Below are 24,065 nucleotides of genomic sequence, written 5' to 3'. Positions count from 1 at the left end.
AACAAAAACAAAAAATTTAAAAAATTTAAGAAAATGGTAAAGGACTTAACCATCGTGAGACTCAATCTCCCCATCTGGATGAGTAGAATTCCCCTACTTCAAGGTCCCCTGCGGGTAAGTGTACGGCACTGTGCCACAAATAACAGGCGCTCATAAACAGCAGACATTACCAGCTACAGCAAGAGATCAACTAAGTTCTCTTTGCTTTGTGTGCATTGGGAAACAGAGAAAAGATGTCAAAGGAAAGCATCTGCTCCCTTCTTAAAGACTACAATAACACAAAGGGCGACAGGCAAGGCAAAAGGCTGTCCCTGCCCGACACACTTCTTGGCATGACCAAAAGGTTTTGCTTTTACAAGAAGATCTATACATACGAATTCCAGGAATGCTTTCTATCGGAATCTGCCGAACTCCATCTTTAAAACAGGCAAGTCCAGGGTAGACTTTCCGAATCTGGGCTTGTTTCCTTTCTATCAGCTTTTTAATGATCTGTAAAGCGTAAGAAGAAGATAAGGTTAGTGACAGAAGTGTGCAGCCAGCACTTAAGTCAGTCAGCCTAAGGAGTTGTTTCCTGAGCAAAATAAAGTCTTTAGGAAACAAAAGGGTGAATGCTATTTAACAGTAAGATATGAAAGCCTTCTACAATACCTTACACGTTGACTGTTACTCACACAGCCACCTTTGAATACTTGTCTCCTACCATCCAAAAAAAAGCCAATATTTTGAGAGAACACACTGCTCCAAGGGCTCAGTGCCCTCTTTAGCAGAAGCACCAACTATTTTCCCCTGTTCCCCCTCGGCCACTGCTACCCGAAAGAGCCCTGCTGCCCAGTCAACATCAGAACCTCTTCACATCCCATGACCAGGAACTGCTCCTTTCACTGGAGGTGGAGGGACTCACAAAGTCTCCAAAGCCTGGGAGAATGAACTTCCTAGTGTTCATATTTTTCAAGGCTTAAGCCCCAACCTATGCTGACTGCATCCAAAAGGCAACTCTAAAGTCTGAGAGCAGGAGCTCCTTTGTGGCTCGGTGCATGAAGGATCTGGTGATGTCACTGCTGTAGCTCAAGTCACTGCTGAGGCTCAGGTCACTGCTGAGATGTGAGTTTGATCCCTGGCCTGGGAACTTTTGCATGCCACAAATGCAGCAACCCCCGCCGCCCCCCCCACCCTGAATCACCATGTAGTCAAATCTATCAACCTTTCCCATTAATGCTTCTCTTGTAGTTCACATGCATAAGAGACTTCACTCTAGCATCAGATTACAAATCACTTAACATCAGGAAGTCTTCGGAACTTGCAGTGAAAAAGGAGAGATGAATACACACTAAGATAAATATGTAAGATGATGAGTAATTGAAATTCAAATGAATGTATCAATCCAGCACTTGAGTTCAAAGAGGAATGGAACACAGGGAGAAGTGGTTCCGTGTGTGTGTGTGTGTGTGTGTGTGTGTGTGAGAAAGAGAGAGAAAAGAGAGTATGTGTATTGGGAGAGGAAGGGGCACTGAATGAAGACACAAACAAGAGGGGTAAATCATCAATAAGAGCCTTTGGAGATTAGTTTAGAAAGGGAAATAAAGAGGTGAATTTGGTAAGAATGCTTGAGGCCATCATGTAAGAAGCCTTGAAGGTGAAATTAATATGTACTACCTATCGGATTTCCCACTGCAACTCAGCGGTAACAAATGCAACATTAAGGATGTGGCGTGGCGTGGCTGTGGCTGTGGCGTAGACTGGCAGCTGCAGCTCCAAATCCACCCCTAGCCTGGGAACTTCCATATGCTGTGCTGTGGCCCTAAAAAACAAACAAAAAAATGTATGATCTCCCATATTTTAGTTTGTGTTTTACACCAATTTAACAGGTATTGACCTCATTAGAAGTGACAATTTAGAGAGGATATAAAGATAACTTCAAAGAAGAAATCTGGATATATGCACCCCAATGTTCATTACAGTACTATTAACAATAGCCAAGAGAGGGAAGCACCCTCAACGTCCATCAACAAAGAATGGATAAAGAAGATATGTACGTTTACATAATAGAACATTACTCAACCATAAAAAAATGAAATAATGCCATTTGCAGCAACATGGATAGACCTAGAGATGATCATACTAAGTGAAGTCAGACAGAGAAAGAGAAATACCATATGATATCACTTACATGTGGAATCTATAAAAATGATACAATGAATTTATTTACAAAATAGAATCAGATTCACAGACATAGGGAACAGACTTAAGGCTACCAAAGGGGGAAAGGAAGCAGGAGGGATCAATTAGGAGTTTGGGGTTAACATGTTCACACTACTATATATTAAACAGATAGCCAGTGAGGACCTACTGTATAGCACAGAGAACTATACTCAATTTCTTATAATAAACTATTGTTTTGGAGGGTTTTTTGGCTGTGTCCACAGCATGTGGAAGTTCCCAGCCAGGGATCAAACCCACGTCACAGCAGCAACCCAAGCCATAGCAGTGACAACACCAGATCCTTAACCCACTGCACCACCAGGGAATTCCTCTTATAATAAACTATAATGAAAATGAATCTTTAAAAGAATATGTGTATATATATATGTGTGTGTGTGTAGCACTTTGCTGTACACCAGAAATTAACACAACATTGTAAATCAGCTACAGTAAGATAAGATATAAGGAGCTCCCCTAGTGGCTCCGTGGAAACGAATCCAACTAGTAACCATGAGGTTTCAGGTTCAATCCTTGGCCTCTCTCAGTGGGTTAAGGATCTGGCATTGTCCTGAGCTGTGGTGTAGGTCAGACTCAGCTCAGATCCTAAGCTCAGATCCTAAATGGCTGTGGCTGTGGTGTAGGCCAGCAGCTGCAGTTCCCATTCGACCCCTAGCCTGGGAACTTTCATATGCTGCGGGTGCGGTCCTAAAAAACAAACAAAAAGAAAGATGAGAGACAGAAAGAAAGGGAGGGAGGGAAAGAGAAAGAAAAAAAAGAAGGGACGGAGGGAGAGAGAGCGAGAGAGAGGAAGAAAGGGGGGGAGGGAGGGAAGGAAGAAGGAAGGAAGGAATCTAGACACAGCACAGCAAACTGAGGTTATGATCCCCAGCACACCTGTACACCTGCAGCCCGGGGGGTGCACTTCACCCCAGTGGAGACTGGCCTGTGCAGAGGGAACCTGAGGCAGCTGCATGCTTACCTCCTTCTGCTTCTTAATGATGACAGAAAATTCTGTGTACGGGATCCGTGGATTTAGCTCACATCCCATTAAAGTGGCTCCTTCATAATCCTTGATGTAGCCAACATATTTGGTTTTGGGGATTTTAATTTCTTTGGAGAAACCCTGCAGAGCAAATAACTTCATTCAGATGGTCCTTGTGCATCAGACGCCTGTCATGTCGTGAGGCCCAGCACATGACCAAGCTTTCACCCTATTATCCTGGGAAGGACTAGCATGAAACAGCAAAAATCAAGCTGTGCAAATAGGAAGGAATGCAACAACAACAAAAAAAATCATAGTAAAATATGAAAAAGTTTTTAACAGAAATGGCTATTAAGCAAAAATAAGGATTAATTTTGCATCAAATTACACAATTTCTCCAAACATGGGGATGAGGGCTCTAAGATTCTCAAGAAATCAGTAACTAACATTAAGCTAAATTCTGAAAGCAAATTTTGTCAAAAAATAGAGCAATTAGAACCTTGATATTGAGGAAATGAAACACCTACTTGACAGGCAAAAAACTTCCAGACTATCACAAGCATGCTTGTTTCAGTGACATCAATGCTTTGTGATATATTCATTCAGAAACTTTAAGCTGTACCAACATAATTGTACAGGGTATAGAGTCAGATATCTATAATGATTTTCCTTATGGTGCCTATTTCAGATATTTGCAGAAAATTACTTAAACTTCAGTTTCCTGCCTCCTCTTTAAGCAAAACCTTATTTTCCAAACAATTATTGCCATCAGTCTCAAAGAGGACTACAGACAAGTCATTTAAGAAGCATAGCTGAGATTTCATCTTTGCAATACAGTCACAGCCTAGGAAACTGACAGTCAAGCTCTCAGTAAAACAACCCCACCAAGTTCTCTCTAGTGAGTTTTATCAGAAAAGTCACAAGTGCATCCCAAAGAATGAGAAGAAAATAAACAGGAACTTCATTATCTGACATGGGAGAAGGGAAAGCTTTCTATATGAGGACATACATATATATAAAGTTAATAGGTCTTGTGCAATAACATCTTAAAAATTCGGTATATTAAAAAAACCATAAGCAATGTTGAAACAAACGACAAACAAGAGAAAAATCATAAAATAAAAGGTTAATATCCTCATAAACAAAGAGTTCTCACAAATCAATATAAAAATAAACATTTTAATTGAAAAAGAGGCAAATGCAATGAACTGGCAATTCAAAAAAAGAAGAAATACAAAATGTCAATGAACAAGAAAAAATAAGTCAAACTTAGCAGTAATCAAAAAATGCAAAGGTATACAAGGTGTTATCTTGGAAAGGGGTAAAAAAATATTTTTCAATTATCAACTCCTTTCCTGAGCTCCCTTATATACTGCTGACAAGAAAAAACTGTTACAGTATTTGGCAGCACATAATGAAACCTTAAATATGCCTGGAAGCATATATTCACACATGGACAACTTAGAAAAAATAACTAAATGTTCCCTAAATGCAGTATTGGTTTAATAAATTATTTTCTATCTTTGCAAGAAAATTTTAGAAAACCAGAGTTCCCATCATGGCTCAGTGGAAATGAATCTGACTAATATCCATGAGAACGCAGGTTTGATCCCTGGCCTCACTCAGTGGTTTAAGGATTGGGTGTTGCCGTGAGCTGTCCAATAGGTTGCAGATGTGGCTCAGATCTGGCATCGCTGTGGCTGTGGCTGTGGCGTAGGCCAGCAGCTACAGCTTTGATTCGACCCCTAGCCTGGAAACCTCCATATGCTGCCACAGGTGTGGCCTTAAAAAAAAAAAGTTTCAGAGAACCATCAAAAATCCCATTTAAAAAATTAGACTATGTTAAGTTTTTAAAAGGCAAGTAATTAAACTACATATAATATGAGCTAACTTTTGTATTTATATACACACAGACACACAAAGAAAAGTTATTACAAGGTATTTGTCAAAATGTTAACAGTAAATTCCTCTGGTTAGTAGAATTACAAGAAATGTTTCTTATTTTCTTTGTGCTTTATTTCATTTTCCAAAATTTCTACAATAACTATATATTACTTTTGTAGTCAGAAAAGTAAATGGAAAATGTTTAGGAATTATAAAACACTATTAAAAAAAATTGGGAGCTCCCTGGTGGCCTACCAGTTAAGGATCTGGCACTGTCATTGCTGTGGCTGGGGTCCATGCTGTGGCACAGATTCAGCCCCTGGCCATGGAACTTCCACATGCTGCAGGTACAGTAAAAAAAAAATTATTATAATTATATTATATATATGAATAATAATACATAATTCATATTATATATTTATATATATAATTTACTGTTAATGTTAATTTACTGTTAACTTTTTTTTTTTTTTTTTTGCCTTTTCTAGGGCCACTCTCGCGGCATATGGAGGTTCCCAGGCTAGGGATTGAATCGGAGCTGTAGCCGCCGGCCTCTGCCAGAGCCACAGCAACGTGGGATCTACTGTTAACATTTTGACAAACACTCTTGTAATATCTTTTCTTTGTCTGTCTGTATGTATATAAATACAAAAGTTAGCTCATACTATATATAATTTAATTACTTGCCTTTTAAAACTTAATATAAAGTGGAGGGGGAGGGAATGGGATGGACTGGGAGTCTGGGGTTAATAGATGCAAACTGTTGCATTTGGAGTGGATAAGCAATGAGATCCTGCTGTATAGCACAGGGAACTATATCCAGTCACTTGTGATGGAACATGATGGAGGATAATGTGAGAAAAAGAATATATATATATGCATGACTGGGTCACTTTTCAGTACAGTAGAAATTGATAGAATACTGTAAATCAACTATAATGGAAAAAATAAAAATCACAAAATAAAAAATAAAACTTAATATAGTCTTATTTTTTAAAAAGGATTTTTAATGGTTCTCTGAAATTTTCTTGCATAAATAGAAAATAATTTATTAAATCAATACCACATTTAGGGAACATTTAGTTATTTTTTTTGAAGTAAATGTCCACTTATTATATAATAATATATCCACTTATTATTATTATATATGTTATTATTATAGCATATTATCTTATATATGTTATTCCATATATAAAAATAATATATTTTATAAAAGATATATAATAATAAGAATAATCCTCAGAGAGCTAAAATGAAAACTTCTGAAAGAAAGAATTAAGACAGCAGCCAAGCTCCCAGCCCCCTGTGTGCTGTAGAACCAGGACTGTCTGGAGCCCTTTGTACACATTAGAATTCTCTCTCTGCTGTCATAAATGAAGGCCTTCAAGAGACAGAATCTATTTCTCTCATTCCTGGAGAATTCCAGTCACCCAAAAATGGGAATTTCTCCTTAGGCTGGAGACACTATATTTTTGAATGTCAAGATACAATATTATACTTCACTTACAGGTGACATTCATTCATTCACTTAATAAACATTTATTTAGTACTTACGATGTGCTGGTCATACCCTCTAATCCAGCCTGAAGCTTACCCTTGGCTTAAGGCTTGCAAAATAAGTGTATGTCCTCCTTACAACCAGAAAACACTGTGTGGAGCAGGGGAGGGTGGAGGGGACTTGCTTGCACAAAAGCTAACTGAGTGCGTATTAAGAAAAGGAATGACAGGACAGGGCTGCACAGTGAAAAAACCCACCTGCTTCTTGAAATATCCAATTGCATATTCATCTGCATATGTGAGGAAGTTCAGGATGTCATGTTTTATGTGATATTCTTTCAAATGGTTCATCAGATGTGTTCCATAGCCCTATGTGCAAGTTAGTGTACAGACAAATATATTAGGTTCTGGAGAAAAGAAAGTCCATTTTCACTAGAAAATACAGGCAAATTTCAGAGTACTTATTACCAATATAATACTTGCATCTCTGAACTTTGAAGATGAGATACAAAAGCAAAAAATTCAAAATTCTTGAACTGAGACACAATCATCATTTGAAAATAGAAATTTCTGGCTCTTTGAAAAGAATACACCAAGCCTACAAATTGCTAGTTCAGTCCTAGAGATTACGTGCTGAATATTAATAAAGAGGTTTTTAGAGTCAGCATCGATTATGAATCTCTGCTTATCTTTAAAGCAGTTGAGAACCTGAGATGAAAAGAGCAATATAAATGAGAAGCGCTAATCTTTACTAGAATATTAACTAATCCACATGTTTCCTGCAAACTACAAATCAGCAATCGTTCCAAAGTACTGTATCATCATATACTCAGGATTTTCAACTTGGTCTTATCAAACCTTTCCAAGCTAGGTCTGAGAAGCCCCAAACCTCTGAGTGAGCCAGAAGACACTAGGAAGTAACTGAAAATAGTGAACAATGTTAGATAAAGTAATAATTGATATATGGGGGGGGGGGGGAAGAAAGCACCAGGTTTCTCAGTGATGTATAAAGCTTAGACAAGATCTATAAATTTAAAGTGATGGTTTTAGGAGTTCCTGCTGTGGCACAGTGGGTTAAGAATCCAACTGCAGCAGCTCAGGTTGCTGCAGAGGCACAGGTTTGATCCTCAGCCTAGCACAGCGGGTTAAGAATCCAGCCTGCTGTAGCTGTGGTGTATGTAGGTCACAGGCGCAGCTTGGATTTGATCCCTGGCCTGGGAACTTCCAAATGCTGTGGGTGCAGCCATTAAAAAAAAAAAAAAAATTTAAAGTGACGGCTTTAGAACCTCATAAAAACATGAAAGTAAACTCAAACACCCAGAACACAGATATCTTCACATCAATATTTTAGAACTCAGTGACACACTTTTCTAAAGAACTCACACATGGTCTCGGGGAACTGTAGTACCACGGGAGGCAAGGATCTTTGGAAGTCATTTGGTCTAACTCTGCCCCGTGTGAAGCCAGTCTTCTGCCATCTACCCTAGCAGGTAAGCTGCTAGAACTCTCCAGGGCAGGATGACTGCTCGGTCCTTAGTCTGTTCATTTTCAGGCATTGTTATGGTTGGGAAGTTCTTCCTAATATTCAGCCGAGATCTGAACCCTCATGCCTTCCACCTAGTAGTAACCTTAGCTCTACCCTAGGGTAACAAAGACCCATCCCTGCTCTTAACAGTCTCATCCATGCCCCTCCCTACCTCCCAGGCTCCATCCAGGTTTCAGTCCTTCCTCACATGGCAGGATTGGAAAAATCCCTTCTCAATCTAATCATATGCATAGCAATACCTTTCTAAAGCATGGATCCAGGACCAAGCATAACAATATTCAGGGGATGGTCTGCCCAGTTATACCCCATGGGAGGGTATAAGAGCTATTATAAAAAATTAATATCAAGAATGCATAAATAAGGAGAAGAGGATTACCAGAAATTATTCTGGAAATGATTCTTCTATTGACATTACCCAAGGACATACTGGCTTTTTCCCAAACATATCACAGTAACAACACACTGCGAGTCTGAATAAAACTCAGATAAAAAGACCAATGAAGGAGTTCCCATCATGGCTCAATGGTAATGAACCCAACTAGTATCCATAAGGACACAGGTTCGATCCCTCGCCTCACACAGTGGGTTAAGGATCTAGTGTTGCTGTGAGCTGTGGTGTAGGTCACAGACAAGTCTCAGATTCCATGTTGCTCCGTCTGTGGTGTAGGTTGATGGCTGCTGCTCTGATTCTACTCCTAGCCTGGGAAGTTCCATATGGCACAGGTGCAGCCCTAAAAAGACAAAAAAAAAAAAAAGATGAATGAAATATCTTTCTTCCTGAGAAGATAGTAAAATCGGAACATAAACATATAAAACACATAATTACAGTATCGAACTGGCTGTTCAATTTGGTAGCCACCAGCCACAGGTGGCTTTTGAACTGAGATGTGACAAGTCCAAATCAAGATGTATGAGGATAAAATACACACATCAGGGAAAAAAACTCTCATTAACAACTTTCATACTTATTAACATATTGAAATGATAATATTTTGAACACAGGTTAAATAAAAAATATCAAAACTAAAAGTCAAAACTAATTTCTCCTGTTTCTTTTTATTTGTTTAATACCAGAGATTTTCTTAGTCATGTATGTGGCTTTCATTTGAGGCTCACAATATATTTTTATTGCACAGCATTGGTGCAGAGTGATGTATTTGTACCTATAATAGAGAAAAATTCTGTAAAATAATTAAGAGTGAGAAGGAGGAATGTATAGAAGAAAAAAAAGATATGTGGAGTTCTCATCATGGCTCAGTGAGTTAAGAACGCGACTAGCATTCATGAGGACGCAGGTTTGATCCCTGGCCTCGCTCAGTGGGTTAGGGATCCAGCACTGCTGCAAACTGCAGCATGGGTTACAGATGCAGCTTGGATCTGGCATTGCTGCGGCTGTGGCATAAGCCTGCAGCTGCAGCTCCAATTCAACCCCTAGCTAAGGAACTTAGCTGCAGGTGCTGTAAAAAGAAAAAAGAGAGAGAGAAGCTAAGTGTAAGCTAAGCCTTAAAAGAGTTCTGTCAAATGGAAAACAAGATAAGAAGATGGATTAAAAATCCAACATGGATGCAACTAGAGATTCTCATACTAAGTGAAGTAAGTAAGAAAGAGAAAGACAAATACTATGTGATATCACTTATATGTGGAATCTAAAATATGGCACAAATGAACCTATCTACAAAACAAAAACAGACTTACAGGCAAAGGGAGTAATTCTTGAGTTCTTATCATGAAAAAAACTCCATTTCCTTTTATTTTGTATCCATATGAAATGATGGATGTTCATTAAATTTATTGTGTTAATCATTTCACGATGTATGTAAGTAAAGTCATTTTGCTATACTCCTTAAACTTACATAATGCTATAATAGCAAATATATCTAGATAAACTTGAGGGGGAAAAGAAACCACGGTAACTAAATGTAACACTTTATACTGAATTGGATTCTTTTACTGTAAAATATAGTATAAGGATAGTTGATAGTTTGACTGATGACTGTGAACCAGAAGGAATCAGTGTTTATGTCTTGATTTTTGATAGCTTTATTGTTATGTGGAAAAAGACCCTTATTTGTAGGAAATATACACTAAAGTATTTGGGATAAGGGTACCATTTGTCAGAAACTTACTGTCAAATGGCTGAGAAAAACAAAAATGTATTATTTTTGTAATTTTTCTGGTAAGTTCGAAACTATTTCAAAATCAAGAATGTATACATGTATGTGTAACTGGGTCACCATGCCGTACAGTAGAAAATTGACAGAACACTGTAAACAAGCTGTAATGGAAAAAAATAAAAACTATTATACATTAAAAAAAAAATCTAAGTGTAAGGAAAAATAAACCTATACAAAAGGATTTCTGAAAAAAACAAGCAAGTGGGTTTATAACCTTGGGACATAAAAATTTACGTAAAAATTAACATCAAAAATGCATAAATATCCTCTATTAAGATCAATACAAAAAAGAGACAGCCTATAAATCATCAAAGGAACAAGCAATAAATATAACCAATATAAAAAAGATATTTGATCCCAATAGTAATCAGAGCATTCCACCAAGAGAAGCAGTATTTCACTCAGAAGTATGCAAATTTATTTAAAATTGATGATACCCAGTGTCAGTAAAGAACAAGAAAATGGTATTCTCCAACACCGCTGGTGAAAGCATAAACTGGTAAACCTACTGAGAAGGATGATCTAGAAATAATTTTTTAAACTGAGACTCTGCGCATATTCATTCATACTGCAATGCCACTTCTCAGTGTCTAGAAATCATTTCCAAACAGAGCACTGTATATGATAAAAAATCAGTGGGAATAAACACAAATGTCTTCAATATGGAATGATTACATAAGCTATGACCCTTCTACATCATGCAAATCTATATAAAAAGAATACAATAGCTCTGTATCTGCACTGTCTCATAGGAATTTCCACAAGGATGGAACTATTCTTCATCTATGCTACCTAACATGCAGCCATTATTCATACGTGGCTACTGAGAAATTGAGTGCCTGAGAAAATGAATTTTAAATTGAATTTAATTTTAACTGATCGAAATATAAATTTAAACAATCACATTTTGCACTAAATATAAATAATCATTATATCCTTAAGATACAATGGAAAGGATTTCTTTTTTCCCCAATTAGGTACAGTATGAATTCTATTTATATAAACAACACACCATGCAGTCATCTCTTACATACAGGTACAGGTCCATGTACCTAAATCAGTAGAGCAGCACCTAGAAGGATGCACACCAGGCTGACAATGGCTGGATGGTGGGGCAGGGGCAGGGTGGAGGTGGGGATTTTGGTTTATTTGAAAATGTAGGAGTTCCCGTCATGGCTTAGTGGTTAATGAATCTGACTAAGTACAATGAGGTTGCGGATTTGATCCCTGGCCTTGCTCAGTGGGTTAAGGATCCAGCGTTGCCATGAGCTGTGGTGTAGGTCTCGGAAGCGGCTTGGATCTGGCGTTGCCATGGCCATGGTGTAGGCCAGTGGCTACAGCTCTGATTCAACCCCTAGCCTGGGAACCTCCATATGCCTTAGGGGTGGCCCTCAAGAGACAAAAAAAAAAAAAAGGAAAAAAAAAAAAAAAAAGGAAAAAAAGAAAAGTGGTGAGAAAACTAGAGAAAATCGAGGTTTGGCTACTGCCTGTGCACAGGAATAGTAATGTCTAAGAATCAGTAAGAAATGTGTCTTCAGGGAGTTCCCGTCGGTGGCGCAGTGGTTAATGAATCCGACTAGGAACCATGAGGTTGCGGGTTCGATCCCTGCCCTTGCTCAGTGGGTTAACGATCTGGCGTTGCCGTGAGCTGTGGTGTAGGTTGCAGATGCAGCTCGGATCCCGCGTTGCTGTGGCTCTGGCGTAGGACAGTGGCTACAGCTCCAATTAGACCCCTAGCCTGGGAACCTCCATATGCCGAGGGAGCGGCCCAAGAAATAGCTAAAAAGACCAAAAAAAAAAAAAAGAAAGAAATGTGTCTTCAGAGAGTTTCTGTCATGGCTCAGCAGAAACAAATCTGACACTAGTCCATGAAGACACAGGTTTGATCCCTGGCCTCGCCTCGCTCAGTGAGTTAAGGATCCAGTGTTTCAGTGAGATGTGGTATAGGTCACAGATGCAGCTCAGATCTGGCATTGCTGTGGCTGTGGTGTAGGTCAGTGGCTACAGCTCTGATTTGACTTCTAGCCTGGGAACTTCCAAATGCTGTGGGAGCGGCCCTCAAAAGAAAAAAAAAAAAAATGTGTCTTCCGATGAAATTAGCTTTAACCCCCATTTGGTTGATGAAAGAAAGCTAGGCTTTTGCTGTATGTACACCATCTTGTAAGGAGCTAATGAACTATAGGTTTCTTCTCCTTCACCCACAATCCAAAGATTTCACTCAAGAAGAATATGGTTCTTCTGCAAATCGGTTCTCAAAACCAGCCTAAGACATTCTTCATCAGTGGCTACTTATCTGTCACCTCTGCCAAGAAATCTTTGAGTCCAGTTGCATGTAAGTAGGGGCTGTCTCTTAACTTGAATCCTCTCTGTGTCTAGTACGGTGACCAGCAGCACTGAAATCTTAAATATTTCCTTGGTTAAAGAGGCATTAACAGTGTTAAGCTATTACATGCAAATGTTTAGATTTTCATGCCAGAACTACCTCCCTTATTTGTATGCCTTTATTTTTAACTATAACCAAAAGGGTTCCTTTTCAAATCCATCTGGTAACTTCAGTGTTTACTTAAGTATTTCTTTCAGTAAATAAGTATTAGCTATGAAACTTTAAAGTTGCATACAATATCAAATCCAAATAGTTCTCAGGTAAGATTCTAAAACCAGGCGAGGAGCTTTAAGTAAAGTCTCAAATGTTATCTTGCTTTGAGCAAGATAAATTCACATACAAATTTTTACTTAAAGCATTCACAGAAATTTGTATATACTCTTAATGCTCCAAACTGAGTGGAAAGGCAAATTCTAAAGTATTATTTAGTAGCCAGAGTTCCTGTCGTGGTGCAGCAGAAACAAATCCAACCATGAGGTTGCGGGTTCCATCCCTGGCCTTGATCAGTGGGTTAAGGATCCGGCATTGCCATGAGCCGTGGTGCAGGTCATAGACGCAGCTCAAATCTAACATTGCTGTGGCTGTGGGGTAGGCCAGCAGCTAAAGCTCCGATTCGACCCCTAGCCTGGGAACCTCCTTATGCTGTGGGCGCAGCTCTAAAAAGCAAAAAAAAAAAAAAAAAGAAAAGAAAAGTATCATTTAGCCAAGATTTCTTTTGGAGGGGGCAGATCTTTTTAGGGCACACCTGCAGCATATAGAAGTTCCCAGGCTAGGAGTTAAATCAGTCAGAGCTGCAGCTGCCAGCCTACAACACAGCCACAGCAACGTGCGGTCCAAGCCATGTCTTCAATCTACACTGAAGCTCAGGGCAACACCAGATTCTTAACTCACTGAGCAGGGTCAGGGGTTGAACCTGATTCCTCATGGATACTAGTCGAGTTCATTACCAGTGAGCCACAATGGGAACTCCCTAGCCAAAACTTTTAATAGCTTAAATAAAAATTGTAAACCTCCACTTATGAACTTGCTGTTTTCACAAATAAGTACTACCAGCACTGGCTTCCATAAGAATCATCCATTCCACTCAGTTTTGAGAGATCAAACTTCATTTTCTAAAACTACAGTTTCAAAGTCACTTACATAAAGTAGCTCTTTTTTTTTTTTTTTTTTTTTTTTAAGTTTTTCCTACTTAGTTTGTGATGTTTGGTCACCCTCCTTCAAGTCTTTAGGAAATTACACGGTTTGGGAAAAAATACAAATTGCCCTTTTGGGCAGTAATAAGACAAAGTATCCAATTCATATTAAACACCTTTAGTTTCCCTCTAGTACCTTAAACTGTCCAAGGCAACCTTAACCAACCTTTTTCCAAACAAGGTACTTGGTGTAGCTTTCTTTGCAAATAAAAATTATGCAATCATTTTCTGAAATTATAAACCAAGGACATATTTTCCAGCTCCTCTCCCAGTTAAAACCCAAACAAAATTTTCCTTTTAAGTAAGTTCCTAAATCCTGAACACTTGGAATTCCTTCTCACTTTGGCTGGGAGTAAATAAGAATGTGCTAAGCACAGCAATAGCACCATCTAAAGACACACTGTCAAAATTCATTGAAAAAGAGCCAGAGATCAGTTTCAGGCAAATTTGGGCCCTCACCTTCCCCCGTTAGAATGATGAATGTAAGATTGATGGATGCGGTTGGCCCTTTGATGCTGAGTGCTGTGAGCTCAAGACAAAAACCTCATTTGTGCCTTGTGAGAGGAAATCCCGGCAGCTGTAATTGGCACTGTGACTACTGCAGAGCAGAGCTGTTAATGAAAGCAAAAGCACCCAGGGCACTGGCTGCAGCCCCCAGGCAGAGCAAGCCTCCTTCCAGTGACCCATTTTTGCTTTTTGTAACTGGCATTGCTTCACTGTGGCCTAAGAAGGCAACTATGTCCTTAGTCCCCCTCTGTTCAAGCCCAGGGCACTCTTGACATGTGACTAGTCCAAACTGAGACAGGTGTAAGTATAAGATACCCTCTTGGGAGTTCCCTGGTGGACTACCAGTTAAGGATTCAGTGTTGTCACTGCTGTGGTGCAGGTTCGATCCCTGGCCCATGAATTTCTGCATACCATGGGTGGGGAAAATAAAAAAATTTTTTAAATAAAAATAAAATAAAATAAAATAGTACCAACCAAAGAAAGTAGTATCTCAAACATCTCAATAATTCTTTGACACTGAGGACCTACGACAATGGCAACACTTTGGATATACTGAGTAAAATAAAATATATTTTTAGAATTATTTCTGTCTATTTTCATTTTTTTTTTCTTTGTAAGCCCACACCTGTGGAATATGGAGGTTCCCAGGCTAAGAGTTGACTTAGAGCTGCAGCTGCAGGCCTACACCACAACCACAGCAACCAATCTGAGCTGCGTCAGCAAGCTTCCTCACAACTCACAGCAACCCCAGATCCTAACCTACTGAGCAAAGCCAGGGATCGATCCCACATCCTCATGAATACTAGTAGGGTTCATAACCCATTGAGCCATAGCAGGAGCTCCTGTTTTTTTTTTGTTTGTTTGTTTTGTTTTGTTTTTTAATGTAGCTACTAGAAAATTTTAAATCACACATGTGGCTCACATTTGCACATGGCATTATATTTCACTGGACAGTGTTGCCTTAGAACTTCCAATAATTTTTCTCAGCAGCCATCAAATACTGAGCTACCTATCTTTCCACCAATTGCCATATTTTTGTATGATTTTAGGGCTCCCAAAATACCAAATGAATCATAATCTGAAGATATATCTGATTCCATTTTCATAAAAGCAGCAGAGTAGAACACAACATAATCTAGATCTTTCTGCCAGTGAGAGTCTGGTTTATGCCAGTCAGTCCGCAATGCCAACTGTGCTATCAATACAAGAGTCTGGGGAGGAAGGGACCAGTGCCAAGGACAATTGGGAAGGCAAACCTCTCTCTCTCTCTCTCTCTCACACACACACACACACACACACACACACACACACACACACACACCCAAAAGACCCACATTTCCAAACCCTGCATGAATATTTCTGAAATTCAGTCCTGAATGTATTCAAATTTTTCACGATTTCCCCTACTAAGCATTTCTTTAGTCCTTGCCCCTCTTTAGGCACAAGGTCATAAGAAATCTTTCTCAGATGGGCGCCATCATCCCAACACACATTGCACCATACCCTTTCTGGTGGTGCAGTGTCACTAGGCGTGTGTGTACATGGAAATTACCAATAACACTGAGATGACTTTTCAAATCTCCCTTCAACTGAAATAAACTATGCCTGAATTGGAGTTCCCGTCGTGGCTCAGTGGTTAATGAATCCGGCTAGGAAATACAAGGTTGTGGGTTCGATCCCTGGCCTTGCTCAGTGGGTTAAGGATCACGCGTTGCCTTGAGCTGTGGTGTAGGCTGCAGACGCGGCTCGGATCCCACGTTGCTGTGGCTCTGGCATAGGCCAGTGGCTACAGCTCTGATTCGACCCCTAGTCTGGGAACCTCCATATGCCGCGGGAGTGGCCCAAGAAATGGCAAACACACACACACACAAATAAATAAATAAATAAATAAATAAATAAATAACTATGCCTGAATTGCAGCTCTGTGATGTGCCTGCCCCAAGGTCCAACAAAGCTAGGGAGCGCCTGACTGTGGATATGTGGAACCATGTGCCTTAAACACACAAATACACACACTTGGTGAGAGGATACTCTTCGGAAAGTCCTGGACCCCACTCAGGGCCTTCTCTGGACTTGACACAGAGACCTTGCCAAGCTCCCCAGCTTTCATGGAAGCACCCCTTTCTGTGTCTCTTCTAAGACCTTGGGTTACCCTTACCTTGACTTGCTCATTTGAGGTTACAGCACAGAAAACAATCTCTGTGAATCCTTGGGAAGGGAACATGCGGAAACAGATGCCACCAATAACACGTCCATCTTTAATCAAAGCGAGGGTTTTGTGTTTCCTGAAAGAATAAGATTACGTCAAAGTTTCACCTAGCCTGATTATATAAATACACTGTTTGGGATGTTCCTCATTAACCAACCAAGAAAAGAGGTGGCGGGAGTGTTTTTTCTTGATTTTTCCACGGAAACTTCCTTTATCTAGTCACCATCTCAACAGATCATTCTTTTTTGCAGTTTGATGTGGGATCTCAGTTCCCGGGGTGGTGGTGGGGGTTGTTAAAACCTGGGCCACAGCGGTAAAAGCACCGAGTCCTAACGACCAGACCACCAGGGAACTCCCTCACCAGACCATTCCTTAATGTGGACCTTTCAGAGCAAACTTGCCTGCACAAGACTGCAATGGAGCTTCCATGAGAACAAAATGCCCGCCACCAAGAAGGGTCTGAGGTTTATAACTAAAGACCAGAGCCTGTTGGGAGGTGCTCACAGGTACTGGAATGGGATACCCCCAATGCCCACAGACTCACAGTCGAAGACCAGAGGCAGAGCACAAGGTCAGGGACAAACATGGCATATGTTTCTGAAGAATTTAGTCTCACTCAAAAAAATCACAGAAACAGAGTTCCCTTGTGGCACAGTGGGTTAAGGATCTGGCGCTGTCGCTGCAGCTGTTTGGGTCACTGCTGTGACACAGGTTCCATCCTTGGCCTGGGTACTTCCACACGCTGTGGGTACAGCTAAAAAATAAAAATAAATAAAAAATATCACAGAAATAATATAGAAAAGAAAACAAGACTCAAGAGTTTCCCGATGGTTCAGCAGGTTAAGGATCCAGCATTATCACTGCTGTGGTTCTGGTAAATGCTGAGGTATGCATGAGTTTGACCCCTGACCCAGGAACTTCTGCATGCCATGGGTGTGGCCAAAAAAAACCAAACCAAAACAAAATAAAATCCACCTGTACAATTTGCTAAAACCTGCATTCCAGAATTCTGGCAGACTTTCTGTCTAAAATATCCATCTGAATAGTCACATGCATGAATCACAATTCACACAGGCTGCTGGGCTATCTATGTTAAAATCCATTCCATTAGGGAAGTCTGCTTTTTTGTTTGTTGCATTTTTTTTAAGCAATGGGTTGTCAAAGTTAACTCATCTAATACAGTAATAATCTTCCCAGGGCTTAAAGAGCCAGGCAAAATTGGTATCTAGCTAAGATACCAAAATCAAGACTATTTTGACTATAAAAAAGTGGGACATCTTTTTAGTGTTTCTATTTCTTCATTGCTATAATGAATGAAGCACAGGATAGTTACAAGCAGCTTAAAATATATAAAGCCTCATTCATAAAGAATTGATGAATTGTTGAAAAATTCACCCCAATGCCTTTGGCCATGGCAAGTATCATGATGCTGCCCTGTATCCACAGTGTGATGAGAGGCAGCAGGACTTGGTGGGTGACCACGGCTGACTTGCATGATCTGAGTGGTTCCTCTCTCATTTAAAGAGGGAAAAAGGGAGAAGGAAGACCTGAGCACCACTTACGGGTCAAAGACCAGCCGTGTGATGTACTCCTTTGGCATCCGGGGCAGCTGATGGGAGAACACGTTCTGCAGACCCACCAGCCACATCAGAATCTTCTTGTTGGGCTTCTGGTTCAGGGAATTGCCCACCACATGAAATTCAATCACACCCCTGCGCTCCTCCAGCCTTGCCGCCTCGTCCCGGGCTGAATGTGCTGACAGAAAATTGGTCTGGGATGCAAGAGACAGGAGAACAATCACACCAGGCTCTTCTCTTAAGACAAGAGGGAACAGGACATAGCACTGCTTCTCTTCTGTGTTCTAATAAGACACACTGATGGATGTTCTGGGTCCTAACCAACACATGCAAGTTACGAAAACAAAATAAGCAGACTGGGAGAGCATTTGCAGAAACCAGAACATGATACTTGAACATGGAAATTTGGTGCACGTCAGAAGTCACCAAGTTTTCTGGAAAGGGCCAAGTAGTTCATTTTTAGCTCTTCACAACTCTGAAAACTCAATTTAGAACTACTATATCATTCAGCAATCCCACTCCTGGGCATATATCTGGACAAAACTTTCATTGAAAAAGGTACATGCACCCCTGTGTTCACTGTAGCACTATCCACAATAGTCAAGACATGGAAACAACCTAAATGTCCATCAACAGAGGAATGAATTAAGATATAGTACATATATACAATGGAATACTACTCAGCCATAAAAAAGAATGAAATAATGGCTTTTGTAGCAACATGGATGGACCTAGAGATTATCAAACTAAGTGAAGTAAGTTGGAAAGAGAAAGACAAAATCCCACATGATATCACCTATATGTGGAATCTAAAATATAGCGCAAATGAACCTATTTACAAAACAGAAACAGACACACAGACATAAAGAACAGACTTGTGGTTGCCAGGGGAGAGGAAGGGAATGGGATGGACTGGGAATTGGGAGTTGGTGAATGCAAACTATTACATTTAGAATGGATAAGCAGTGAAGTCCTACAGTACAGCATAGGGAAATATACCCAATCTCTTGGGAAAAAACATGATGGAAGATAGTATAAGAAAAAGGATGTATATATATGTATGTGTTAATATGCCATACAGCAGAAATTGGCACAACATTGTAAAGCAACTATATTTTAATTAAAAAATAAATTTAGAAAAAAATTTGTACATCAGAAGTTCCCATTGTGGCTCAGTGGGTTACGAACTCGACTAATACCCATGAGGATGAGGAAGAGGGTTTGATCCCTGGCCTCTCTCAGTGGGTTGAAGATCTGGCATTGCCTCGAGCTGTGGTGAAGGTTGCAGACAAAGCTCGGATCTGGCGTTACTGTGGCTGTGGTGTAGACCAGCAGCTACAGCTCCAATTCAACCTCTAGCCTAGGAACCTCCATATGCCATAGCTGCCTCCCTAAAAAAGAAAAGAAAAAAAAAATTTGCACATTTTAAGGGCTCTGTGGTAACGTGCCAGCACTGTTGTAGGGTGAAAGGAGCCACAAACAACACATATATGACTGGGTGGAGCAGAGATCCAAGAAAACTTTATTTAGAAGGGTGGTGAACCTGTGGGCTATAGTTTGCCAATCCCTAGTTTAGAGGAATCCCATCTCACTGAACTTTATAGCACCCTTGGGACAACAAATCCAAAATTCTCATTACAGGCCCTACAGTGGCCATCACATCTATACTACCAGCACCTCTTTTTGGAAGACAGTTATCTTTGCAGAGCAGTATCTGCTGACCCACCATTGACTACAGCTGGCAGCACAATCTTATGCCAGCACTTGGTGCCCCCATCCTATTTAACCCACTCAGGGGGATGCAGGTCAATGGCTACCCAATAACTCCCCAAGGACGAGAAGCCAATTGGCAACACTTGGTCATTTCACTGGTCAGCTGCCCAGGTGCCTGGATGCCACTGTGGCCGATTTAAAACTATCAACATAGTTAGCAAGGAGTTCACAGAGTTCTTGAAAATTTAAGTTGCCCTGTGCACACCAGTATGAGTCAACTCTAGCAGTACACTGCTAAACCCATCTGACAAATTCTGAAATGTGTGACTATATCCACATTGTACAGCTGAAAAAAACTGAGCTAAACTAACCCGTTAAGTTACCAAATCCCTGAAAGACAAGTATACAAAAGGTACTATAGTCTTAGGTCCCCAAAAGGCTATCTAGAAGGAAAAGGAAAGAACAATTTTATAAGGCAATCTTTCTCTCAACAACATTCTAGCTCTTTGAATTATCCTCAATACCATCCCTAAGGAAACATGACAAATTAAAAATCGATATATTTTTTTTTCTTTTAAGGGCCGCACCTGCGGCACATGGAAGTTCCTGGGCTAGGGGTCAAATCAGAGCTGCAGCTGCCAGCCTATGCCACAGCCACAGCAATGACAGATCCAAGCTTCATCTGTGACCTACACCACAGCTTGCAGCAACACCAGATCCTTAACCCACTGAGCCAGGCCAGGAATTGAACTCACATCCCCACAGAGACTAAGTTGGGTTCTTAACCCACTGAGCCACAGTGGAACTCCAAAAACATCAACACTTTAGCAGAGCCAGACTAAAAAAAATTTAAAAGAAACTCTGCAAAATAATCTCCAAGCCTTTTCTTCATTTCCTGGGAGCTTTCAGAAATTAAGACATTTCCGCTTTGTCCCTGAATACAACACAATGAGATGACAGGAGTACTTTTACCAAAAATGCTTTCCTTGAATACAATCATGAGTAAGCAAATCCCAAAGGAGGGATGTGGTGCAAAACCAGCAACCAGGATCCTTCAGGATGCATCAGGATCCTCCAACAACAGTGCTGCCATGAAACACCAAAAGAAGACTGGGAACCATTCTGGAATAAAAGGGGCTAAAGAGGCAAAGAGGTAAGAACCAAATGCAATGTGTGATCCTGGACTAATCCTTCAATAGCGACAAATGCTATAAAGGGCAGAATTTGGAAATATGGGGAATCTGGATAAGGCTGTATATTTGGATAAGGGCTGTACATTAGGCCAAGGGTCTAGCATAACTTTGTCTAGGCATACTTTTCTATAAAGGGCCAGATAATGAATATGTTGGGCTCTATGGCCATATATCCCCTGTCTTAATAATTGAGATCTGCTGTTATCCTGATAGGCAGACACAGATGATATGCTTCAATAAAACTTTATTTACAAAACCAGCAAGTGGATTGGATCTGGCCTCCAGGCTGTAGGCTGCCAACCCATATATTAGATAATATGGTAACCTAGCTAAATTTTCTGGTAGTGATAACGACATAGTGGCAATGTAAATCAATAATCAGTCTTAAGAAATACAGCCCAAAATAGTTAGGGGTGATGTGTTACAACATCTGCATTCAATTCTGACATGGTTTCAAATGGTTCACAGGAGAGAAAGAGACAGAGGGAAAGTGAATGTGGCATGGTAACAATCAGTGAATCTAAATAAAGAGTCTCTGAATCATTTATTATGGAATAGTTGCAACTTTTATGAGGGTTTAAATTTAACAAAACAAAACAAAACAAAAAAGTTCCCATTGTGGCTCAGCAGAAACAAATCTGACTAGTATCCATGAGGACGCAGGTTTGATCCCTGGCCTCACTCAGAGGGTTAAGGATCCAGCATTGCTGTGAGCTGTGGTATAGGTCACAGACATGGCTCAGATCTGGTGTTGTTATGGCTACGGCGTAGGCTGGCAGCTACAGCTCTGATTGGACCCCTAGCCTGGGAACCTCCATATGTTGTGGGTGCAGTCCTGAAAAAGAGGGAAAAAAAAAAAAAGCAAAACAAAAATTCTTTTTCAAAATTAACTGCGTGAGATTTTATGTTTCCCTGTGATGTGACATCATGCAGCGGAACCACCTCTACACCAGCTTTGCATACCTTCCCCATCCTAACCACTAGGATGCTATGCAAACCAGGGTAGCATGCCACACCCTCTCCCGGCAATCCCATCCCCCCTTCCCAACAGTGGGAGTGGCCCAGAGAGCAGAAGGGGGGTGGCGGGCCCACTAACTGGCCACCCAGGTTCGCCCTACTGACCTCTGGCCCGAGCATGGCTGCAGGATCCGTGATGGTGGACATGACCTCGTGGATTAATTCCAGTGGAATGTCGCCCATCACTCGGGGTTTCTTGGCCTCCTCCAAAACATGAGAGTCGTTCATTTTCCTCTTTTCTCCTTGATGATCAAAATAAAAGAGCAAACGATGGGTTATTTGAGACACAAAAAAACATGCCAACTAATTTTTTAATAACCTGACGGGTGTGGACATCAACTCTCTGTGTCCCAGGGGGAGGGTACATCAGAGGCAGGAAAGAGGAGGCAGGAAGTCATAGTAACTGACAAGCATTGATCCGTTCTGAATAGTTTCTGTTTTCTACAATAATTTATTACCTTGATATATGAGTTATTAAGGCACATGCTTCTTCACTTGCAAATTAAGGGGTAAGTCTAGTTATCGCTGGTTATTAATCTCCAACTTGGAAATTAATAGTCCCTTTGGGGTCAGAGAACATGGCCCAAATGATACCAAAGGTGAAAATTTTTTGAAACTTGCTTTATGCCTTAAGACTCGACCAATCATTTGTTAAGCTAATTACTTGTAAATCAAGTGTCTTCTTAGAAAGATGTGGAGTTTCCATTACAGTACAGTGGAGTTCCCATTGTGGCGCAGTAAAATGAATCTGACTAGTAACCATGAGGTTGCAGGTTCAATTCCAGACCTCAATCAGTGGGTCAAGGATTCGGTGTTGCCGTGGGCTATGGTGTAGGTCACAGACATGGATTGGATCCTGCATTGCTGTGGCTATGGCATAAGCTGGCAGCTGTAGCTCAAATTCAACCCCTAGCCTGGAAACCACCATATGCCACAAGTACAGCCCTAAAACTCAAAAGAAAGAAAAAAAAAAGAAGGAAGGAAGGAAGAAAGATGGGTGTGCAGTTTTTGATTTTTAGTGCTTTCTTCAAGTATATTAGGTTAAGCTTGTTGATAGTGTTTGCAGGGCTTCTGTCCTTACTGAAGGTCTTGTCTGCTTGATCTACAAATTAACCAGAGCTATTTCTCCCAGCCCTCAACTGTTAACTGAGTTGATTATTTTTCCTTGTAGTTCTGTTAATCCTCTTTCACGTATGTTTGCATGTATTAATGTATGTATATGTCTGTGTATATGTTACATATAAGTATATGTATATTTGAAATACATTCACATTGGAATGGATTAGCAATGAGATCCTGCTGTGTAGCAGTGGGAACCATGTCTAGTCACTTATGATGGAACATGATAATGTGCAAAAACAGAATGTGTACATGCATGTGTAACTGGGTCACCATGCTGTACAGTAGAAAAAAAACTATATTGGGGAAATAACTATTAAAAAATAATAATTAAAAAAAAGAAAAGATGAAATTCATTCATGAACTTGCTGAGTTTAATTTTTTCATTGTAAAACAACCTTCAATATCTCTCATAATTCTTTTCTGTCTTAAAATGATGCCTCATAAAATGAGCAGGGCCACTGGCCTATGATGTAGGTACATTCTCAATGTCAAGTGCTGGGAAAGGCCAGGCAAAGGCAAGAACTTTCTCCCACTTTCCTCCTTTGGTTACATGGTAGCTTTCTGTCCTTTCTACTATCATGTTTGGTTTTTCCTTTTTTTTTTTTCTTCTGTCATAATATATTTTTGCAGTTAACACTGAGTCTGAGCAACAGACTCACAGATGCTAAAAACAAACTTACGGTTACCAAAGGGGACAGGTGGGGGGAGGGAGAAATGGACTGGGGGTTTGGGACTGGCATATACACACTGAGGTATACGGAATGACTGGCCAATGGGGACCTGCTGTATAACATAGAGAACTCTACTCAATATTCCATGATAATCTATGGCAAAAAGAATTTGAAAGAGAATGCATGTGTGTGTATGTA

At 40.3% G+C, this 24,065-nt stretch overlaps 1 protein-coding gene across 3 annotated transcripts in view; it reads right to left on the bottom strand.

The window, feature by feature from the left end:
- KAT2B (lysine acetyltransferase 2B) overlaps positions 1-24,065 on the bottom strand; it is a 114,054-nt gene that overhangs the window by 7,979 nt on the left and 82,010 nt on the right. For all 3 annotated transcript variants that reach the window (XM_021071366.2, XM_084989957.1, XM_084989958.1), the window contains exons 9-14: positions 22,180-22,316; positions 18,137-18,345; positions 16,524-16,650; positions 6,821-6,931; positions 3,179-3,322; positions 375-489 (exon numbers count right to left, since the gene is read on the bottom strand). In XM_021071366.2, coding sequence (XP_020927025.2) covers positions 375-489; positions 3,179-3,322; positions 6,821-6,931; positions 16,524-16,650; positions 18,137-18,345; positions 22,180-22,316 — 843 coding nt within the window. The remainder of the gene's footprint in view (positions 1-374; positions 490-3,178; positions 3,323-6,820; positions 6,932-16,523; positions 16,651-18,136; positions 18,346-22,179; positions 22,317-24,065) is intronic.

Source organism: Sus scrofa, chromosome 13 (genome assembly GCF_054392235.1).
Source record: "Sus scrofa isolate SSC_HxYL_T2T_F1_AM1 chromosome 13, Sscrofa_HxYL_maternal_Yorkshire_Landrace_v2.0, whole genome shotgun sequence".
Taxonomy (NCBI): Eukaryota; Metazoa; Chordata; class Mammalia; order Artiodactyla; family Suidae; genus Sus; species Sus scrofa.
This window is presented reverse-complemented; position numbering and strand designations above follow the sequence as displayed.